General features: G+C 41.6%; 1 protein-coding gene across 3 annotated transcripts; it reads right to left on the reverse strand.

Moving 5' to 3' along the window:
• Positions 1-22,473, reverse strand: si:dkey-174m14.3 (uncharacterized protein LOC563117 homolog). 3 transcript variants are annotated; one of them, XM_051409493.1, is made up of 8 exons: positions 22,367-22,473; positions 22,245-22,282; positions 12,777-12,981; positions 10,582-10,743; positions 8,127-8,193; positions 6,520-6,627; positions 6,038-6,118; positions 1-2,356 (listed from the first exon to the last, which is right to left on the reverse strand). In XM_051409493.1, the coding sequence occupies exons 3-8, from the start codon at positions 12,872-12,874 to the stop codon at positions 944-946; spliced, it is 1,929 nt and encodes a 642-aa protein (XP_051265453.1). In that variant the 5' UTR covers positions 12,875-12,981; positions 22,245-22,282; positions 22,367-22,473; the 3' UTR covers positions 1-943. The 3 variants fall into 3 exon arrangements, with proteins under 3 accessions (XP_051265453.1, XP_051265452.1, XP_051265454.1); XM_051409492.1 differs by lacking the exons at positions 22,245-22,282; positions 22,367-22,473 and adding an exon at positions 21,769-22,056; XM_051409494.1 differs by lacking the exons at positions 12,777-12,981; positions 22,245-22,282; positions 22,367-22,473 and adding an exon at positions 21,769-22,058.
• Positions 22,474-23,066: the final 593 nt, after the last annotated feature.

A 23,066-nucleotide genomic window follows, 5' to 3' on the forward strand; every position in this document is an offset into this window, starting at 1 on the left:
TTATATGTATAACTTGTGCTTTATTAGGCGAACAAAACAACCAAAATGTATAAACATGCATCGTTGTCAAAGAAACAGGGTTACAGTGGCTTGATGGGGTGTGGGCATCCAAATCTGAGGTAGAATGGGGGCAGGAAAACCTCTCTCTGTGAGATATAGAAGAGCAAAAATAAAAAATAATACTGACTGCTAAGACAGATCTCAAAACGTTCCATCAATAACAATATAACACACCCACCGATACTGTCAAATTCAATCAACAGAAGGAAAAGAAAATGTAGCATGTGTTTCTCATTAAGTGATTAATTTGTGTTTGTTGTCTTCCTGTGTTCAACATTCATATTTAAACTCTCACAAAGGCCAACACCGTTCCGTCGATCCAAAAATAATGACTGAAACGAATCTATGTGCAGTTTATACGGGCATCAGTTTCAATTAAAATACTTCTCAGGGTTTTTCCGAATATAGGATTGGCAGTTTTTAATTTTATATACAAGTTCCAGGTTTATCAAGAAGATTTGCATTTAGTTTGATTGTTTTAGATTTAATTCTTGCTAACAGCTACATACAAAATATATCACTCAATTTTCAGTTATAAGTATATATTTATACATTTGTAATTTAAATACATACACATTCATACAAATTTTGACGGGGCCACTTGAGCTCCACTCCCCTCCTACCGCCCCGCAGCCAACTCTTTCAACATGACGTACTTTCCCAGGACAACTGTGGTGTAAACTGTTTCCACCCACTGTCATACGACCAAAGCTTTTAAATAATCAGCAATAGTTACATGTTTGTGATACTGAATTATTTGGCTCCTGACTTCTATTCAAACCATTATCTATCAAAATGATCTCGCTAACAGAAGGTGTAGCTGCACGTAGCAGGGCCTTGCGTCTAGGATCCTATCAAAGAATAAACCTGATTGGGAAGTCCTTCAGTTCAGAAGTGTTCCATAAAGCTGGGCCTTGGTCAGACTGTCCTTCCTGGAAAGTCCCAGGGAGCCAAATTTTTGGTTGTACGGAGGAGGAGGGGGTGGGGCTGGCGGCGGCGACTGGCTCGCCTGTGCAGGCATACTGTGCATTTCCACTTGGTAGTGCTGCAGTTCTGCGGCCATCTCCAGGGTTCTCTGGTTCAGAGACTCGGTGGAGCTGTTGGGGCTGGGGTCTACATAATCTGTGCTCTGGCCGCCAGATGCCACATTGCCCTCCCTGTCTTTGGAGCTCCCTGAGTGGTAGAGGCTGTGCTCCGACCCCTGGCTGTCCTCAGCTCGGTACAAGTGGGCTTGGCTATGTGCCTGTCTCAGCCCTGGGCTGCATTCGGGACTGGGGCTGCCGGCTACCCACACCGGGTCCATGACACCCGCTGCGTGATGGTAATAGTCAGCCCCTTCCTGGAAGCTGCTGTAGAGAGGCCCGAGTCGGATCTTGGCCGGCCGGACAGAGAAGTGCTGCTCTGAGAAGCTGTAAGGTGAAGCCCGGCCTGGGCTGCGGTAGGTGTGGGCACTTAAGTCCTCCACACTAAGTTGTCTCCATCGGCCAATCAGTTCCTCCTCCTCGGGGGCTAACGTGCTGCCCCGGCGGCTGTCTCCGTAGGCAACACTTGGGGATGAAGAGGGAGGGAGTGGCTCATAGGGCTCACTGAAACAGGAGGACATGGTGCGGCTGTAGACAGGCGAGCTACCGTTCTGGTGGTGGCTCAGCTCCGTCTGCTGGAAGGGATGAGCGTTGGCAAAGCCTCTTGGACTGTCCCTCTCCCAGGATGAGTCACTCTTTCTCTCATAGTCCCCTGCATCTCTCCAGTCCATGTAGAGGGAATGGTGGCGTGGGGAGGAAGCTGCACTGCTGGGTGGGCCGTTGCCTTTGTCTTCAGACCCCCCTCCGCTGAAGCTTGAGTAGGAGCTGGAGCCTGCACCCAGTGTGGCAGGGAACTTAGGAAAGTGCTCCTGGGTGAAGCCAGCCCTCAACCCAACCGAGCCCTCCTCTGGGTTGCTGTCGGTGGAGTTTTGGGGCCCGTATAGCAGCTTCCTCTCACCGTGGAGGTCCATGCTGGGCCTCCGCTCACGGTGCCGGTCGTCTGGGCAGTACAGGGCCGTGTCGCTGCTGTACAGATCAGATTTGTAGGCTGCACGTAGCCCCAGTCGCTCTCCTGGTCCCAAGCGCTCCAAGATAAAGGCATGGTCCTGGGTTTGGGGGCTGGGGGAGCGGGAGGCCTGGCTGCTGCTGCACGCCTCGTCTGGCTTCTCGAGCACTTTGGCAATGAGAGAGGCCGGGACGGTGTCGGGGTAGGTGTGACAGAGAGGAGAGTCCTCCATGTGCATGGTCAGTCGCTCCTGAAAATCAGCAGGCAGCTAGAGATGTCAAAGAAAAGAGAAGGGCAAGGAAACACATGATATGAGTGTTTCTGTACCAGCATATTGAGTTATACTGTAGCAAGAGCTCACTACTGTCTCTGCTGTTTTTTGAGAAGGGTTTGGCATACTACAACAGTTACAGGCTTTAAAAAAAGCACCTTCTTCTATTCAGTTTCTTGAACCCTGTACACTCCGCTACAAAAGACTCCCACAACTATCTTCGTCTACAATAAAGTGCCTTTAGACTGTGCGATCGTTAAATGCAGGTTTATTGTATGTCACACTGAGTGATAGGTCTAATAAAGTTTTAGCTGCAGTCAGTGTCAGACTGTACGATTTCAATTTGCCAGACTGTCAAATTCTGCAGTGAATGTGTGGCGAATCGTAGTGCCACGATGGAAAGCAGAGTCATTAGGTTGCGTCATCCGTCTGCGTGGTGCTTACATTTTGAGTCTGGAAGGTCCCACAAACATATTTTTCATTACTCACTTTCTGGATCTTATTAATTTAATCATTTTACTGGCTAAATATCAGATTCACATATGCAAGTGGTCTAACAGATGTCTCTCTTTTAATTAATTTCTGATCAATTCTGTTGTTTAGTTTTTTCCAGTTAATATCAAAGATAAACAGAACTAGAAATTGATGAAAGAAAATATTAATTTTAATTGTCTTGTGTATGTATATTTGTTTATATTTTTTATTATAACATTAACAATGAGAACTCTGCACAGCATATATACTCAATGGATGTATCTTTGTAGAAAGATATCTATCTATACTATAGTTCACTTTTCTTAAATATGTGTCAGTGTGTCACAAAGTACAGTAGGTGATTTCTGAGTTATCACAACCACACACACCTGTGCATTTACCTAATCTAACTGGAATTATGTGTGTCACTCTTAAAATTTTAAAGGAAATCAGAGTGTCATTTTTAGAGACAAGAGACAAACTTAAAGGTGAGAAAACTGAGGAAAAGAAAAGAAAAACGTCTCTCTATTCCAATTCTTTCTCAATAAAAAAAAAGCCTCCATCCACTCTCTGTGCCTCTCCATAGCAACAAGCATTAAGCCAGCACATCATCAACAGGAATCTAGTCAGTTGTTCCTAATTGGCAATGAGAGGCAAGCTAATTATAACTTTGTAGATAGAGAAAAGACAAACACCACAGAGAACATGAAAAGACATTTTATCATAACAGTTTTATTACAACTTGGACCAAACTAAATGCCATTTAATTACTGTCCACACATTTTTCATTTGGGCTTGTTTTGAACAAGACCACAATTAGCTTTTATGTGGCGTTTAGAAATCGGAGCCCAACCATTTAATACCCTCCCTGTGCTTGTTTTGCAGCAAAACAAACGACTGAAGCACTTCAGTAGGCGCTGAAGAGCCACTGCACTTCTCAAAATGCTGCAGCGCCATTCATCAATATGCTTTCGATTAGCTCCCACCCACAGGACCAGCAAGCTGATGGACATACAGTCGGTGCATGTATAGCCTCTGACCCCCATTATGTTTGGCAATATGCCTGCAGATTTTAACTCTGTAACAGATCCTGTGCTGTGTACAGTATGTTTGTGCATCCTGCATATGTCTAGGGGGATATTTTATGAACCTTACGCAACCAAATGCAGTTTGCATTGATATTTCCATTAAGCCATATGAGCAAAATGTGTAGCGGCATTCTTTAACCTCGTGGACACTTGCCAGCTTTAAAATCCAACCTTGTCACATGGGCAAGGCACAAGGCCCAGGGCTGATGCAGCGGAAAGTGGCGCCAAGCTATGCCTAGTATTAAAACACTCATCAATACCCACATGCATTTCTTTTCACAAGCAGTGGTGGGGGAGCTAGATGAGGCTGCGGTGTGCTCTTCATTTACATTTTGCCACATACTGTAGTTTTAGCTCCTTGAACAGGCAGCTGTCCCTCACATTTGTGCACAATTTTTCCCTGAAGTAGTTTTCCATGGCGCTTCATGCTTAATCACTGTCACACAATTACATGATTACTAAACCTGGTGCTGTATAATTACACTCTGACTTGGCTGCATATTGAGTGACAGGAGGAGAAAGACTTTACTTTAGACTCACTGATGGGTGCAAACACATGATTCGTGCTACTGTTGCCTTTCATATCCGAGCCCACATGTAATTTCAGTTCAATGCCAAAAGAATTTAATGAGAATGAAAGCAGAAGGCAGTTGTGAATTCTAAATAATATTTCTCCTGTTTAACACACAATAAATGGACACGTGCCACAGCACCATCGTTTGAAGGAAAAAGATATATTCAATGAGAAGCACAAATGTTTAAGCCTGTAAAGAGTGACTGTTGAATTTGCCTCCTGTTTGTTTTGTCAATGTGCTTTTATTCTGTGAAAAAATCATCACAATAATGTTATAAAGATTTAATAAATTGAATAGTTTCGGTAAATATAAACAACATTTAATCTTTATTTTTCAGCGTGAGGTAACCACACTTAAAATATATTACATAGATATTTAATATACTGTAAAGCAGTCATGGCTTTCAAAGCATAACTACTGTTTATAAAGTAAATGCCTGTATATCTATGTTTGCAGGAAGCATGTTAAGCTGCGTTTTATTAACTCCCAACTTTTTTGAAACCTTGCCTCTTTCACTTCTCTCAGGTGAAGGTTATTTAGCCCAAAAAAACTGCTTTAATTCTCCAATCTCTGCCCCTCCTGCAGTGACCTACAGCAGTCACCACTCCACCGCGTCGTCTCTTATCTCTTCTGCCTCACAGAGGGCAAGATGACCTTCAGTTATAGACGAGACAGCAACATTTCTTTTTTTTTGGCCCATCTTGTGTCATGAGCTGAAATATCATCTTAGTGCTGCCTCACATCGTCTCTCCTCTTCTCCACAGATTACAGCTATTTACCAAATCATTCCCTTTTACTTAGCAATCACATTATAGTTCGCAGGAAAAAGGTTACCTTCGGCTGCTTGTGACCTTTGTGAAGTGAAAATTTAAATGTATTCAAATGTAAAACTTAAAGGGATTTGTAAGTCGGCCCCTGAGAGCTCAACACACTGCAAATTAAGAAAACACCTTCGACAATTTGTGTGCAGAAGTTTGAAAAATTGCTGCAAGGTGAGAAAACAAACAAATACAGAAAACACAACCAAATGCAGAAAAGCTGCAAGTAGTGCAGACGACAATCGAAAGACACTAAAAAATGATGCATATGCCCGGACACAGCTGGGACATGCTTGTTGTAACACCAAAAAAAACCTTATATTTTAGCTAATTTTCCAACACGGACTTACAGATAGCTTCCACGACTTCACTTGTGTGCATCTCTTTTTAGTGTCTGCAAACAGTTTCTGTTGTCGTTTGTGCCACAGAAATGAAAATGTATTTGTATTTTATTCCTATTGGCAAATTGATGAAGATCTTTCCTTAATTGCTTGTGTTTTGTCTGCTTTTATGTTTTTTTTTTTTCTTAAATTGCAGTGCGCTTAGCTGTCAGGGCCACCGTAGATTTGATTGAAATCTTAATAAAATTGATGAAACTGGTGAAAACATTTGAAACGTTTAAAAAAAAAGAAAGAACGGCACTAAATTCAACAACAACAACAACAAAAGATTTGAGCTTGATTACAAGAGTGAGTGACATGTAGAAGCGAGTGTAGGGCTCACCTCAGAGAGCTGGGCCCTGTAAAGAGATTTGTTGCACTGGAGAAGCTGAGCAGCCAGGTTGCAGTCCTTCCTGTACAGGTCCTATGGTGCCACAACATGACCACAATTGGAAGACAAAACATTTGGGGATGAATATTCATGTTGGTGAGTATTTTCATCATCTCCACTGATCAGGTCCCTGCAAATGTCACTTTTGTGCAGCATTATGAAGGTTAATAAGAGCAAAAGTGTCTCTGAATGCTGGTGTTTGATGAGTTTTGCTGTGACAACCTTAGTGAAGCATGACCAAAGAACTTTCTATGTTAATGATAGTATTCCTGTTATTCCCTCTATTATCTAGTGTTAGAACAGACAGGTAGGCCGCGATAAGAAAACCAGAAAAATGTTGCTAACTGTAGTGACAAATTGAGCAGACAGTAAAGAAAGTGGAGCTGATTTATGTGTATTATTCTCTAGAGATGGAAATATAAAGAGGCTCTTACATTATCTTCTCGCAGCTTCTCGATGGTGAGTTTCGCCTCCATCAGGTGGTTGTTGAGAACGATGATCTCTCGGCTCAGCGCTCGCTTCTCATCGTCATGGTGCTGAGACTGACGACAAGAAAAAGCAGTTTGGGAAATGACCAGCATGGAAAGCTCGACTACATTTATAAACACATTCAAATTAAATTAGAGTACTTCACAGCACTGAGCACATTTGCCATGACTTGTCTATATGCTTTAATAATTTATATTAAATAATAAAGTTAAAATATAGTTTAAATATAAACTAAATAACCAAATTCTCATTGATTTTAGGCTTTTTAAAGAGCAGCTTTATTCTATGAAAACTGGTTTCCTGACATATGTACAACATAAACAGGATGTATTGTCTGCAGAAGACTGCGTATGAGATTCTGGCTCTAAATATAAATAGATAAGTAGATACACTAAAGATACATTAAGCAACTTCACACATTGATGGTGTTTAAGTGGCAGCAAGAGATGCTGTAGCTCTTTTTTTTTTTTGTTGGTTACTATGGGTAACAAAGAAACCATGACGTCAGTGAACTAAGCACTCCACAGAAGTACATTTGCTTTTTTTGTTTTGATGAAGACAGAGTTTCATCTTCATGAAGCACATGTTTGAAAGAGAATTTCGCCTTTTTTGTGCGACATTTTGCTGCCATAAAATCTTTTTTTGAGGTTTTATTATTTGACAGCTGCAATAACAAAATGTGGCCTTGTGTTAGTTTAAGTGTGCAAAAGTTTTGTCTTTTCTCTTCAGACTTTTCCTCCTTTGCGCAGTGTAGCAGTGCAAGTAGAAGCTCAAAGTATATCACTGTGTTTATCTGTCTTGTAATTACATCCTCTATAGTTGGTGCAGGGCCACGGGGTCAGATGGGTTTGTGGCACCTCTGGAGTAAACAAGCTCTACGATTACATAGAGACTTACTCAGCACCTCTCTCACCCTTGAGGAGGGAAATACGTGAGATGAATCAATAACAGCTGATGAGGACACTTCACAAGAAAAAAAAAGAAGAAAACTGTTGGTCTTTATTTTAAAAAATGACAATTTCTCTTCCCACTAAAGCCGAGTGACCTTCAGCTCCTTATTAACCTAGTGTCTCACTGCTGTAGCATTGTAATCACGACAAGGACGGCGGGCCGTGATGATTATTATCTTTGGCTGTAACAAACCCATTCGCTGAGCGTTTTCAGTTGTCTATTCAACAGCAGAGACACCTGATTGTCATACAGTGTTCTCAGGGAGGCTAGTTAATTGTATCTTTCCACCGGCAAAAGCAGTGTCTGACAAATGAAGTGAGGTGCGGTGCACTGAGGAACAATGGGTTTGCTATCACTCTGCCATTGGAAGGAGGACAGCCAATTGTAATAAGCCATAATTAACGTCAGTGGTACCAACAGCAGGGCATATTCATATTCAAATTGGCTCTCCAAGTGTTCTGTACCATGTCTAAACCCCATGACTTGCTTATGTGCTTTTTCTTTCTTCTGTGTGTACAGGTACTTAACCGCAAGCATTGGAATTTATACAAGCACACACACACACACACACTCACACACACACAGAGGCTTAAACACTTACATCTCTGTGGATCTTCTCCTCCAGATCTTGGTTGATCCTCTGCAGTGCTGAGTAGCTGCTTTGTATTCTAAACGACACAATAAACGACATTGCTCACTTGCAGATAATAGTTTGTACGCACAGATGCAGTTTGTAGTAGCAGCCAGAGACCTCTCCAAACTAGAAATAAGCATATCGGCAGGCTCAGCAGTATACAAGTCAGAGCTGAATCGCACGCCTCAGGTTTCAGTTTATAGCACTTGTAAGTCTCACTCTACTGATATGATGATTTAGTGAATGTTTTATTCTGTAATTTGTGATCCAGATGGCAGAGACATATACTGGATAAAACAACAGTTCCAGATAGAAATCACTCACTCTCTGTGCCAGTGGATCCCAACGTGGGCGTCCCAAGATAAAGTTTAATTTTTCTCACTTTCATCTACATCTTCCCTTTTTCTTATGAAATGTTGGATACTGTGAACCAGTACAACTTATACTTTATACTTTATACTTTATGTCATGCATGCTATATTATACTATCATTGTATCCTGTATATTATATTGTGTTAACATGTTATACTGCTTTATTACATGTATGTAATATGTCATATTTACGCTGTTATAGTAGATGGTATTATATTCTTACACTATATACTATACATTGCAGCTTCTTAACACACTATGTCACTGTCACAGTACTGCACTATTAGTAGCTTTGTCATTTTAAGGTTAATTTCTTTTTTATATGCTTCTATTTATTTATCTTTGAATTTTTGAATTACTTTGTATTAAAATATCTTATCTTATCTTATCTTATCTCTTTGGTTCTTAAGCAGTTACTTTGGAAATATTTTATTATATAAGTTTTTGTATTTCTTTATCATCGACAGGTAAGTTTAAAAAAAGGTATTAAGTATAAGGCAAATAGAGACTCTTAGTTTCTCTTTAGATCCTGTCTGTGTTGAGATGTCCTGTACTGACACACAACTCAATACACTCTCAATACACGACTTGATGCAGTTTATCATTGCGCCTTGCATTTCATCAGATCTGTGAGAAAAGGTCAGCTGGTCCTCATTAGAAGGACGTACTGTCCTTTCTTATTTAGGCTATAAGGGTCTCTTCTCCTGAAACCTCCACAGTTTACTACATCTCTCCTCAATTTTAAAGCTGCTGTTCACTGGACCTGAACGCAAAACTGGCTAACTTTAGGTACCCATGGGTAAACGCTGCATTGTGAAAGTGCAGCACTTTGTGCCATATAAATGGAGAGAAAAACAAAGAATTTATAACTTGAAGATCTCATCCCACTGGATCAATTTAAACTTCAAACTGTTTGCACATGTGTGACTGAACTATCTTTGTTAGATGTCCATGTTTCCCTGCTGTATTCTTGTTTCTCTTAGCGACTTAAATCTTAATGAAAAACAAGGAATTTTGTCCAAAATCTTCTCACAACCCAGATCCTCAAACTTTTTCTTTGTCCCTGACTTCTCTTTTGTATATATATATCTATAATATAGATATATATATAATATATCCTAGGTAGTGGAAAGTAAATATATGTACTCAAGTACTATACAAATTTGAGGTATTCACTTTATGTGAGTATTTCCATTTTATTCTCCTTTATATGTCTGCTCTTCTACATTTCAGAGGGACATTATTCTTACTCTGCTACCTTTATTTGGCAGGTGAAATCAATAGTAACGATTAGATTTTTCGCAAAAAATTATATGATATGCTCATAAAATACACCAGTGGCCTGATCCTCAGGTTGAGAACCACTGTCTAAATTAAACCATTGTTTTGAAACTAGTCTGACTAGCTACAACAGTAAAACATTCCTTACACATACATACACTCAGAATAATAATAACTAATAATATAACATTCACAGAGGGAATAAAATTAATATATTGTTTTTAGTATATATAAGAGTCTGTTTACAGGTCCTGGGGAATATGACTGCAAAAGTGAAGTAAGTTTTATAAAACCCTCCTGTGGTTCCAGATGGAGCCGCGTGAAATCTGATAAACTGCCTCAAGTGATGTCATTTGAGTCAGTGTCGCTTGCGACTAAAGACAACAAGTTTGAAAATGAAAGAAATCTGGAGGTGTGAAAGTGAGCTTTACCAAAACTCTGTTGTGGCTTGAGGCTACATTAGCTGCTTCTAGCATAACACACCTGAATATCCACTTCAGCTGTTGCATTGTGGGTAATGTAGGCACCAGGTTTTGACAAAGAAGAAGAATGTGCGTAAGAAAAAAGACATCTCCAGTTCTGCTGCATAGATTTTTTGATACTTTTTTTGTCCATTATGAGTCAGACAATGTTATTAAATCTCTTTTATAATGCCACTACTTTAAAATTCAGGACTTTTTGTGTTATGAATTGTAGTATTGGTGCTTTTACTTGATTAAAGGATCTGAGAACTTGTTCCACCACTGTGTTGTACAGGTTGTCAGCCTACCTGCGCAGTTTATCAGTAAACTTGTCCAGTTCCTCCTGTGCACGGCGCAGCTCCGTCTCCAGGTACTGCCTTGTGGAGTCAAACTCACTCTGCAGCAGCTCCAGCTTGTGTGTCGTGTAGGAAAGCCTCTTCCGTAAGTCCTCCTTCTGCTCCAGCAATGAGCTGCACACACACACACACACACACACAGCAGATGATTGTGTTCAGGGCATATGGTGGAGCAAACGAGCTTGTAACTTGGGTATACGCGTATCTAAATGGACTTAAAAGGGTCTACATATCTTTTTAATGCACCCCTGAACGGCCATGCAACAGTGATGAGAGACATCATGAGAGGGTGATAAAAGCGGAAAAGTTGTGTGAGAAAGTGCTTTGTATGAAGAAAACATGGGACCAAAACACAGATCTCTAATTAAGAATCCAAGCAGGGGTAAGCAGGGATACTGAGATTTTTACTTCATTAGATCTTGGAGCATTAGATCTCTTTTTCAGCATTAAAGCTCTGCAGCACATCACAGAAAACCCAATCACCAGTGAGATTGGTCCCACCGAAAAAAGGAGAGGGTGTAATCTGTGATGAAATATGAGCCAATGAACTCTAATACATCACATGAATAGACTGTGAAGGCTCAGATTTACGGAACAGCGATACCCCCCACATGTAATTCACAGAGACAGCACAATGATGACTATTTTCAGAGTATGTGCATTACCTGGGCTTTAATCTAATAAAAGGGCAAGTGTGAGTGGGAAAAGAGGAAATGCCTGTTGCCATGATGGATCTGAGTGTGCACGGCTGGGCTTAATGGACCCTGTATTGACGGACAGATGGAGGAAGGAGGGTAATGACTCTATCTGCAGCCGGATAACAGATGAGTGGATGGAGATGTGGTCACGTTGCTCTTTTCCCTTCCTCTCTTTGTCTCTTTTTCTCTCTTTTAACAAGATCATAGATGCAGAGGGTGGGGGCTGAGAAGGACGGAAAACATAAATCAGGGGACTGGTTCCCTTCAGTGCTTTCAGGTATCATCCAGTTTCCAGCTCATTAATATGCATGATAATGTTTCTGCAATCAGTGGGATGAAAAGAAGACTGGGTCAGTCCAGAATGACAAGTAAGACTAAATATAACCAGTCTGTAATTTTAGTTTAAATTCTAGTTGTTGTTTTTTTGTCTTATGAACCACTTAAGCTGGATTATTAATCACAGACAGTTGATTCACAATCAATGCCAAACACACAAAACCCAGTGGTATGTAATGGGTGTGACACAAATGTATACAGGACCATGTATTGACTTGGTTTCCTTTTTGTTTTCTCTAATGTAATGTGTAGATAATGGCACGTGATCTCATGTGGGCTGGGCACCTTTAGGTGTACAAAAAAATAAGATGCAGCAAATTTAAGCCTTTTTTGTTGTTGATTGTGCTCCAAAAAACTTCTCACATGAGTGTTCTGTGATCTGACAATTTATGGATAAGGTTAAGGTATAGTTAGTAAAATGGTTATAATAAACTATAGTTGACTGTTGGTAGGAGTAGCAAGGTGTACCATGGTTTTTGGCATCAATTTACTATGTCTGCCTCTGACACAGCTCTGCACCAAGAATTGTTTGTACAAATAAATACAAATACAGTACTATGATAGGCTAATTGCTATATAATGATGTACTTTTCTTGGTACAAATCCTATTAGGAATATTTATTTCACACTAGGTCTGGAATATTGTCTATTTTTCAGGTGATTGCCACAATCTACAACAAAGTCAGTGAGTAAAACAGTACCTGCCTACAGAGTGATTCAATGAAAGTCTCAACTGACTGGTTGGCATTTCAGTGCCCCGTTACCCAGCAGCCCCCACCTCCTGCTTCTCCCTGATTGGCAGGCATTCGCAGGGGAATACAGGTGTTTGTTGGTTGATATAGGCTGAGTTCACGTGAAGTAGCTCCAGGGATGAAAAATCCCCCATTAGTGACCTCCTCTGTGAGCAGGAGCTGAGTCAGACATAATGAGTGCTTTCATTCCGGTGAGATGAGATGACGAGGCAGCATGACTTCTGGGCTCGGAGAGGCGGGATGAGGCTGCTTTAGCACCACTGGGCGGTGAGAGGAGACACCTCGTGGGCGGATGAACGGACAAACAGATAAAAAAACGGAGGACGGATGGAAAGATGGTGTCTGAGAATATCGCTCTTACCTCTTTTTCGGATGTTTGCCGCCATTTCGGGGGACTTTTAAGGCGGTTTTGCCAATGTATATCTTTTTCATGGTTTGTCTGTGTTCCTTCCCTCTCATGTGTTTATAGGGGTTGACCACAGGGAGCCGTCATGTGTGTTAGTTTTCCAAAGGAGACCAGCTAAGTCTGGTCTGCCGAGTTACTCAGTGCTCTACCTGTGTTGACCCTGCCAAACAAAGCAAACACACAGGTTGGCAACTATTAGTAACTACAGTTCAACCACGGATCCTGTTTGAAGACCAAAGTCAATATATATTTTGAAATGATAGTCATTTTAATGGCAAAATCCCCCCACGGTTTTGTACTTGGCAGGAAAAAGAAAAAGCTGAAACAGCATTTAACTCTGCACTAAATTCAGAGTAACAGACCATTTTAAAGGTTAGCAGCTCTTAAAAAGGTTAAAATCCCCCCACGGTGATGTAGCTTCGAGGCTAATGTTTTTTGTTTTTTTCGGTGTACATTTTCCTCACAATGTCACACTGTGTTGTTTCCTGCAAAGACACAGTGGAAGTCAAAATGAACGTATCTAAGACATCAGCGGTAAATGTCAAGTTTTGGTCTCAGCGCTTCAGACGTAAAGAGCAAGGGCTTCTTTCTGTTTTGCAGCAAAGTTCAACAATCACATAAGGACAAATCTATAAAGGGAGAGGCAGGATATATTCCACAGCTTGCACCTTTGTGGAATTTATCTTGGTTCAATAAAACTTATTTGCACAGTTTCCTTTAATCTGGAATTCCCACTGCATGTATTTGGAAACTGGGACGTAAAAATAAACAAGGAAAAATAAATAAATAAAACTATTTATTAAGAGTTTAAAACTAAAACACTCTTTTTTAAGATTGTGTGGGTGTGGTTTGATCAGATTTTGACAGTGGTCTGGCAACATAAACAAACAACACCATAACTGTTGTCACATATCTGATTAGTACACAGAAATACATCTTTAAACCAGTGAAAAGAGCACAAAGAAAAAAAAGAAATCTCTTATGTAAAATGACAAAGTGGTCTAAATTTAGCAAACTTTTTTGACTTCAATGTAGAATCCCGTCGCTCATAGTAGGAAGCTGAATGAGAAAATGTGTTTTCAGGCCCCTTGAAAGAAAATAAAATGTCTTTGTAGCTTTTATGCCTGCATTCGTGTTCTCGCTGGTCACCAACCTGCATCATGGTGGTTGATGAAAGGCCTTTGTGACAAGCAGACATCAGACTTATCAGTGAAAACAAACATCCCTCTAACCCTTCCTGCAAACACAACGTCTTCATCTCCTATATGTCCAAACACAAAGGACGTGAACTGACACATCCACCCAGGTCCGAATGAAAAGAGTCTGACAAGGCCAATACACCGAAGCTTCTTTTCCAAATACCAAAAACCGTCCCCTCAACCCCCTGTGTCTCGATGGCTTCCACAGCACAGGTGCAGCTGTCAACCCACAGACAAATGGTGCGGGTTATTAGATGAGACGGCCCGTCAAAGCTTGATCAAAGCTCCTCTGATCCGAGTCCTGGACCGTCCACTCGGACAGGAAACAGTGACCGACAATGCATGTGACTGCAGTAAGTTATAGCCGAGAAAAGCATCACGTTTGGGGATGTTGTATCCGTAGATACCGTACACACGCACACACACGCACACACACACACACACACACACACATTGACATTGAGAAACATGTTGATCCTCTGACACCCAGTTGTTGGGAGGTGATTTATGCTGCTGGCTGAGGAGGCAGGGAGACATGTACTCCTCCAGATGGTGACAGCTCACCACCGCCACTGGAGCCTTCACTCCAGCTGCTCCCCTCTGAGTCATAGCAGACCGGCTCTGGATGTGTGTGTGTGTGTGTGTGTGTGTGTGTGTGTGTGTGTATGTGTGTGTGTGTAAGATTTGGTGGGTTTGAGCGTGTCTTTGTGCACATATGACGCTGTTAGTTAGTGTATATATAGCAATTTATGAGTTTATACATGTGCGTGTATGCTCTTATACCTGTGCGTCACCATGTGTTTTTGTGTAAGTGTGTGTTTGTGTGCTGCGGCATGAGCTCTGCCCATTCAATCCCCTTCTCCCAGGAATGAAATAAACCAACAGTCTCAAACATAAAAGTCAAAAAGGACAGCTGTTAGCGACACATTTCTGGCCACGTTAGGTGTCCGCTGTCGAACCGCCAACGCACAACAACTCTCACTCCTTCGCTCATTCACTCGCTTGCTTTTTCTTCCTTTAGCCGATCCTCACACTGCAGCAAAACCATAGACGGGGCTCGTTCAGATGCCGCTGCCTGCCACCCACTCATGCCATGCTGACATTTGAGAGGAACTCAGAGCATTGAAAAGAAGAGGAAGGGGAGGTGGTAGAGGAGGAGGAGGACATTAAAGTTGGGGACTGGGTGAAGAGGGAAAAGCAGGAAGCGTTTGAGGGGAATGCTAGCCAGAGTAGTGGCAATTTAGCCAAAGACAGGAAACATGGAGAAGCCATCACCAAATTGGAGAGGAAAAGCAAAGAGAGTGGGTGTGAAGTCAATGAAAATCATAATTTCTCTTTCTTCTTCCTCTCCTCTTCCCCGCCTTTTCTGTTTCTCCCTTTCTGCCTTCCTGATCGCATCTACCTTGCAGATAATTTGGCTCTCAGGAAAAGCCCTTATCACAAGCCCAGACCTCAGCATTAGAGTGGGGGGGACCCAAGTGGCTGACTCATCCAGCAGCAGCAGAGAAAGAAGACGAAGAAGACGCTCTTTCTGCCCTGTATGCCTTCAGATTAACAAGGTAGCTAACCTGCAGCAGTCACTCAGCCCAGTGACACGTGAAGTATGACTCAACCACCTCAACTCTCAAATTAGGGTACTATTCTGTGAGTGTATGTGGGTTTATGTCTCTGCTGTTCCTCTGTCCAGCATTGATTAACTCGGGAGCAGACACCTAAGTAGTTACACACCAACTACCAACATCATTAGCAGCAGCAGGGGATAATGACCCGCTGAACGGATTTCATGTGCTGCTGATGGCACTCGGCACAGGGGAGTTTGTAATCACGAAAACCATCCCGAGAGGATTTTTAGGATGAGCGGAAGAGGTTGGATGGAGGCTAGCTGAGCTCCAAATACGAACCAAAAACATAATCAAAATATACACAGTTCTGTTGTATTGAAACCCCAAAAACATCAAACACAAAGAACAAATTGAGTCCAACATCAGAACAAACTGTAAGCAGACATTTAGACATACAATTGGGAAAAATCTAAAGGGGTTTTGCTTCAGGTACTGGCGTAGCGGTTTAAAACCCCCAAATTGGGACCCTTAAGTGTTCATGCACAAGCTTATGCGCGCACCATTTCATCGGGATGGCGGGGACAATCGACAAGTCGAGTATCATGGATGGCATAAATGCAGCATTTTTATTGCTGGCTACCTTACGAAGGAGAAAGTCTCCAGGAGCTCTTTAGAAAAAGCTGACTTTCTGACACTTAGCATACTGACAGGTCCTGTCAGAAAGAGCCAAAAGCGACATAAGCTGATGCTTGCCCATAATTTAATAGGCATTATTTTAATTGTGGTGAAAACCAGGACAATTTTGTAGTGAATATTGAAAACCAGGGAGTGTTTTACAGATAAGGGACATCTAGTCAGTGAGAAGATGAAATAAGATCAGAGATGGGCAGTTTTAGTATACATGAATGAGTTCAACATCTAATTACGCTTATTTGCAGAGAGTTAAAAAAAGAAGATCAATACCACTCTCATGTCTGCACAGTAAATATGAAGCTACATGCAGCACCTGGTCAGCTCAGCTTAGCACAGAGAGTGGAAACAGCAAGCCTGTCTGTGTCCAAAGGTAATAAAATCTCACTGTGTTACTGATAAATTATGTAGGTTGAGATAAATACAAGTTTGGAGTCAAGGCAAGATTACCCAAAAGCCATGGGAGCACCGACATAAACACACATGTACAACCACACACTAAGCGCGTTAAACACACGAACACAAGCACATTCTGTCCTACAAAAAACAGCATCAGCCTCCAGACAAGAAAATCATGTTACGGTGCCAGTGAATCCTTCTGAGAGCTGTCCTAGCAAAACCACCGAGACCTCGTCTTCTTCCGACCCAGAATCCACACACTTACAATGAAACTTGGAAAACTCTCACTCAATTTGTAATTCAAAAGTTTCCTGGTGATTTACTGGGCGTTCAAAATCAGTGATTCTGAATTGCTTTAGCATTTAAATGTTTCAATAAAGTTGAGAGTAAGAAAATCCCAATTCTGTCCACACTCTTTGATTGAGTATCCTTCTTTTTTGGTTTCCTAAAATAGGTTACTAATTATCGTGGCATTTGGCTCAATAATTATCTTTTTTTTTTACATTAAAATAAGGCCAACGTTTCAGCCACAACCAAACAGGAGATGGGACGGAGAAGCACAAGCAGCTTTCAAAGGGGTTCAGCTCATTAAAAATAGAACAGACACAAACACACATACGTGGACACACACAGACATGTGCACAAAAAAAACACACACACACACACACACACACACACACAGAACACCACCCACCATCACAACATATTGTTTACGAGTGCAGCTCGAATGGACAGGTAGTGATTAGACACAACAAAGGAACCACCTCTGCAAATCTGCTAGGATACAGTGTACTGCTCTGTGTTCCCATGTACGTGTGTGTGTGTGTGTGTGTGTGTGTGTATAAGCATTTGCCTCACGCTGTTATACACATATAGCAGGCGGCTCAGATGTACTTACTGGTCCATCTATAACTCTCAAGAGATAGCCTAAAAAGCCTCCACTCAGGGACGCATGAATGGCGCTTTTACGAAAAAAGAGACTATACTGAGAAAATATAGGAAGCAATATAGCACTAACAGCTTTCCAACATAGTGCCATTAATCCAGTGGCATATAAAAAAAAGTATAGTGTGACCTCCCGGATCATGACAGGCAAACAAGCAACAGAAATCGGAAAGCAAACAGGAATTTATGTGTTTAATTTCCTTTAAACCTCCCTCACAGTTTGATACCTCTAATTAGGAAGGTCACAGTCATTTTACATTTTAAATGTGTTCAAAACAATTGTTAGAAAATACATTTACGCTTTTTTTTTTTGTAGGGAGTTATGAAAGTTACTGTGCAGTTAATATAAGGCTACAGCCAGCTGCTTGTTGGCTTAGCTTGGCATTGACTGGAAGCAGCTAGCCTGTCTCCGTCTAAGGGTAATGAAATCTGTCCTTCAAGCACCTCTAAAGATCATTTATTAAAATGTTATATCTTGTTTGTGTAACCGGTTCAAAAACTGAAGTACAAAAACAATAAGCAGTGTTTTTTATGGAGATCTATCTGGTCATAACTCTTGACATGCGTATGTCGAACTAGTCCTTCAAGTTGTGTAAGTTACACAGTTTTTGTGTGGATTAAACAAAAAATATATAACATGTTAATTATTGAGCTCTAGAGATACTGCTAGTCGAATGTTCTTACCTTCAGACAAAGCCAGGCAAGCTGTTTCACGTTTCCAAGTTTTATTCTAAGCTAAGTGTATTTTGGCTTTACATTTAACAGAGAGATATTAAAAAGTGTCAATCTCCTCATACAACTTTCTGAAAATATGTACAGCTACAGCCTTAGCTGGGTTTACCATTAGGGTATGGTGGCTTATGTTAGTTAATGTTAGCAAAATTACAGCTATACAGCATTATACAGTCACTTCACCGACTCTTTGACTCCACTAATGTTACATCTCTACTTGAGCATTTAGCATCATTCAATTAGATTACTATATAAACATTCAGCTCAAGTCAAATCACCAAAACATTTAGCTATGGCAGCTGCTAAATGCAGTGAAGCCATTCAGCAATTTGCATGGCCGACTGCTTCATTGTCATTGAGGAATAAATCTGACCTGTACAGTCTGACCACTGGGGCTAAAGAGGGCAAAGGAGAAGAGGAATAATGGGGTTCAGATGATAAGATGCACTTAATGACCCCCAGAGGAGCTGTCAGCGCTTCACCAGAGAGAGAGAGAGACCTAGACACAGAGTGGGAGAGAGAGGCTGACTGTTCAGACCACAGAGGATCGCGGAGCGCATTAGACCAACGCCGTCCACTTAAACAGATCAAAACTAACCTCTAGCCTCTTCAGACCAGCCTCTCTCCCACAACACTTTCAAACACATGAATGTCTGCTCTTCTGTATCACCACTTCATCTGTAATAAAAGTGATTCTGGAGATCTAACTCATCTGGGATGATAAAATGAGTTTAATATTTCTCTTGTTGACATTAATTATATTCATATTTACACTGGTTATGTAGATTGCACGGGAAGTGACTCCCACCTGAACAAGTGAAGAAAATACTTCATCAAATGGTCAAGTTAAGTTGAAATTAAAGGAAATACTCTCATTCGCAAAGAGTTAGATGACACCACTCATATATCCGTCATATCTGTCTTATATCTACAATTTGAAGCTGCCACTTGCGGCTGGTTGGCTTAGTTTAGCATAAAGACTGGAAACAGTGGGGTGCAAGCAGCCTAATTCTTTCCAAAGGTAACAACAAAATCTGCCTAGCAGCACTCATAAAGCTCACTAATTAACATGTGTCTGGTTTTTCTCATTTGTTCGATCCATAAAAACAACTCCTGGCTGTAGCTTCATAACTAAAAGGACAGACATGAGAGTGGTAGCGATCGTCTCTTTTAACCCTCAGCAATAAAGTGAACGAGCATAATCAAAATCAGAATCACTTATATTGGCCAGGTATGTGCACACATATGAGGAATTTGAGTCCGGTATTAAGTTGCTCTTAATGTACAAACACAGACAAAGCATAAATAAACAGGACTTAACAAAATAGACATAATAAGAATAATAATGAAATCCTGAATAGATATTGTGGAGAAACATAAAAAAGAAAAATGCAGATGTGAAAGGGGTCACTGAATAATTTAATGGGTGTAAAAACAATATGAATCACATGCTATTAGTAAAGTATCTATGTTGGTTTAATAAATTTAATAAAACATATTAAACTTGCGCATCTGCATTTCTATGACTAATGGGTATTTTCCATCTGCTGATGAAGATCATGTGATGTGATCGAAAGCTTTTCTCTCAGTGATGCTGGCGAATATTTTGAACTTTTGTAACTATTTATTGGCAAATTGACCGTGTGCCATTTAATACTGTGCTTAATTTTAGAATAATGATTAATTAGTAATAAATTCGTTTTTTAGAGTAACAACACTGACTGACAGTGTGTTTAATGGAATCATTGAAAGCCATAAAACAGTGTTAAACTTTGGTTTTCTTGCCACCCAAGGACGCCATTTCATGATCACTCTTTCAGAAAGCAGCATTAAATTTTGGGGGCTGTCAATCATCCTGGAGGAGCAGTTGTCACTTAGGTTTTTTTTGTTTTTGTTTTTTCAAGAGGTGTCAGTCTCATTTCTAAAATAAAAACCCCTTCAAATGGTTTTCAGCAGAAGATGTTTGACATTTGCTTGAATATTCACTTCTAACACTTTAAAAACTTGAAATCTGTTTATCCGACCAAGAGGGCTCCTACGCTCTGAAACTCGCTGCTCCAATGTGTCTCCATGTAAAATTTACATCTCTATCTCTGCCACAGGGCCCCCGACACAGGAACCCGGCCAAGGGAGGGACAGAAATTGCGAAAGAGAAGGTGAGAGAGTGTGAGAGAGAGGGAGAAAGAGAGAGGGGAAGAGATTTCAGGACATTTCATCATTTAGACTGGAAGGCGTCTCTGAGATGAGGTGTGGGGGGGGATTTAGAGGTTGGGTCAGACTCTCAGGTAGATCCAGCTTCCTGTTTAACCTCATCACAGCTTCTTCAGAGGCCTTGTTTCCCATTCAGCAAAGAGCGAGGAGGAGAAAAAAAAAAGCACAGGACTACCCCCACTTATCTCGGCAGAGCTGCTATAATTCAATTAAAGCTGTGACACAGAGGTGAGGACAATTGATGTCTGATATTGGAGAAACACCCCGTCAGATTAATTAGCCCTCATCGGCTGCTTAAACGGCTTTTAAACTGTAATCTGCCTGAAATCGTAATAACACCATTGGTAATCGAACACAAAAGGGAAAGCTCAGGAATCTATTTCCATCTGTGCTGGATTAATAATGGTTCATTAGTAATAGTATCAATTACAAGGTGCCTACTGTAGGACAGTGAGGTAAAAAAGAGAGAGAGAGAGAGAGGGAGATGAGGGAGGAACTGCAAAAAAAAAGCAGATCCTCTCCCGCATCTCGTCATGTTTGCTTTGCTGCTTTAACTCCCGTGTAATGCAACTTTAATCAGAAAAGTGGCTGAGCACTTGTAATTTTGTAATGAGCTCATTAAAATCTGTTTATGCAGGCGTCGGTTCAGTTATTACCAAGGCTTTGTTTGAACATTTGAGACTGTCAGGCTTATTTTAATACATAGAAATCGTTCATTAGAGCTACTATAGCTTAGTTTTTTCCGTACTGGTAAAGCAGCGTTATCATGCAGAGTAATTAATCAGTGTTATAGGTGCATTCCGACAGGTGACTGTCTTGAAATCATGCAGAAGCAGATCTGTTAGAGTCGAAGAATAGACATTTTTACTACCATAACACAATCAAGACTAATTTAAAAAAAAAAAACCTCTTGATTGATCCTTTAAGAAAATGCTTTTACAGTAACGCCACATATGCTGCAGTGAATTTTCTGGACAAGAGATTCCCTGCGTACAAGCATCAGCCAAAAAAAAAAAAAACCTTTTATCTTTGACAAACTCTCAGAGAAGCAGATCATTCCCAACAGCACTGCATCAATACACAGAGAGCACGAACTGACACTGTGAGTGCAGCCACATCACATACAGATGAGCACATATACACACACATTCACACATATTCACACAACCAAGCCAGCTTTGTAATCCAAATCAAAGATGCAAACGTTACCTTCCGCTCACGCAGAGCTTCATCCTGGAGACCAAGAGATAAAATCCTGCTGCCTGAGCCTCGCCGGGAGAATGGAGAAACCCCCTTTCTATGTGCTATCTGGATTGGCTTACCCAGCTCTCCCTTAAAGCTCAGAGAAACCCCACTGCACGCACACCACCCCGCCACCACCACCACCACCACCACCACCGCTGCCGCTGCCGCCGCCTCCAACAACCACCACGCCACTCCAACAGCAACAGCAGCAGCTGAGCCAGGAGGGAAGACAGGGGGGGAGTGAGGGAGAGAGACTATGCAAGAGTGGAAAGACAGAGAGGAAGAGTGGGAGGGAAGGAGCTTAAAGGAAGAAGACAGGGAGAACGCGGGGGCGTGATGATGGAGTGCTGAAAGATATGTGCAGAGAGAGAGATGGAGAGAGAGAGAGAGAGAGAGAGAGAGAGAGAGAGAGAGAGAGAGAGAGAGAGGGAGAAGCTTACCTGATGGTGTCTATGCCGTTCATCTCTTCATCAGGCACCTAAAGGAAATGACAGCATGTTAGTGGAGGGGACCCATCAAACTGGCCTGCCAAGTAGAGCATCGCTGCAGCACACACACTCACCGGAAAGCAGAAATGAAACATACATATTCAGCAGGCATGCTCTCTGTTTCCCTCTGTTTTTGTTTATGTTTCGTCTCCCCCCTCTCTCTTTCCCCCCTCCCGCTCCCTCATTCGCTCCTCTCCCTCCATCTCTGCTCGTGAGCAACGCTCATCAGACTGCACCTGGCTGTCTACGTCTGCGCTTACTCGAGGTGAGAAGAGAACAATTGTATCATACCAAGAGTGTGAGGGGGGAGAGAGTGAGAAAGAGAGGCAAAGAAGGGGAGAGAGGGAGGGGGAGTGTGGAGGGAGAGCGGAAACCTCCATTGCAGCCAGACTGCAGATACATGGCAAGCCCCCCCATGAGGGATACTGGCAGCAACTCAATATCCTTGTCGAGGTGCTGAATCGGAGAAAGAGGGAGCAAAGACACAGAGAGAGAAAGAGAAAGAGACAAAGAGGAGGAGGAAGGGGGGGTGTGCGGAAAGAGATAGAGCAAGGGGGGAGGTTGAGGGGGAACAGGTGGTTCAATCTGTTGAATCTTACATCTCAAGTCCCAGGCTGTTCAGGAGAATACGTTTTATACGCGTCTGCTGCTGGCCCTTTTTCTGAAGGCGATGAATTATGCATCATCTTGAGAATATTCCCCAGTATTCTCATCTTCATTCAGATTTAGGGTGCAGGCCTGATCAAGTGTGGCATCCATGCTGCTGTGTTATCA

The sequence above is a fragment of the Dicentrarchus labrax genome, unplaced genomic scaffold, assembly GCF_905237075.1.
Source record: "Dicentrarchus labrax unplaced genomic scaffold, dlabrax2021, whole genome shotgun sequence".
Taxonomy (NCBI): Eukaryota; Metazoa; Chordata; class Actinopteri; family Moronidae; genus Dicentrarchus; species Dicentrarchus labrax.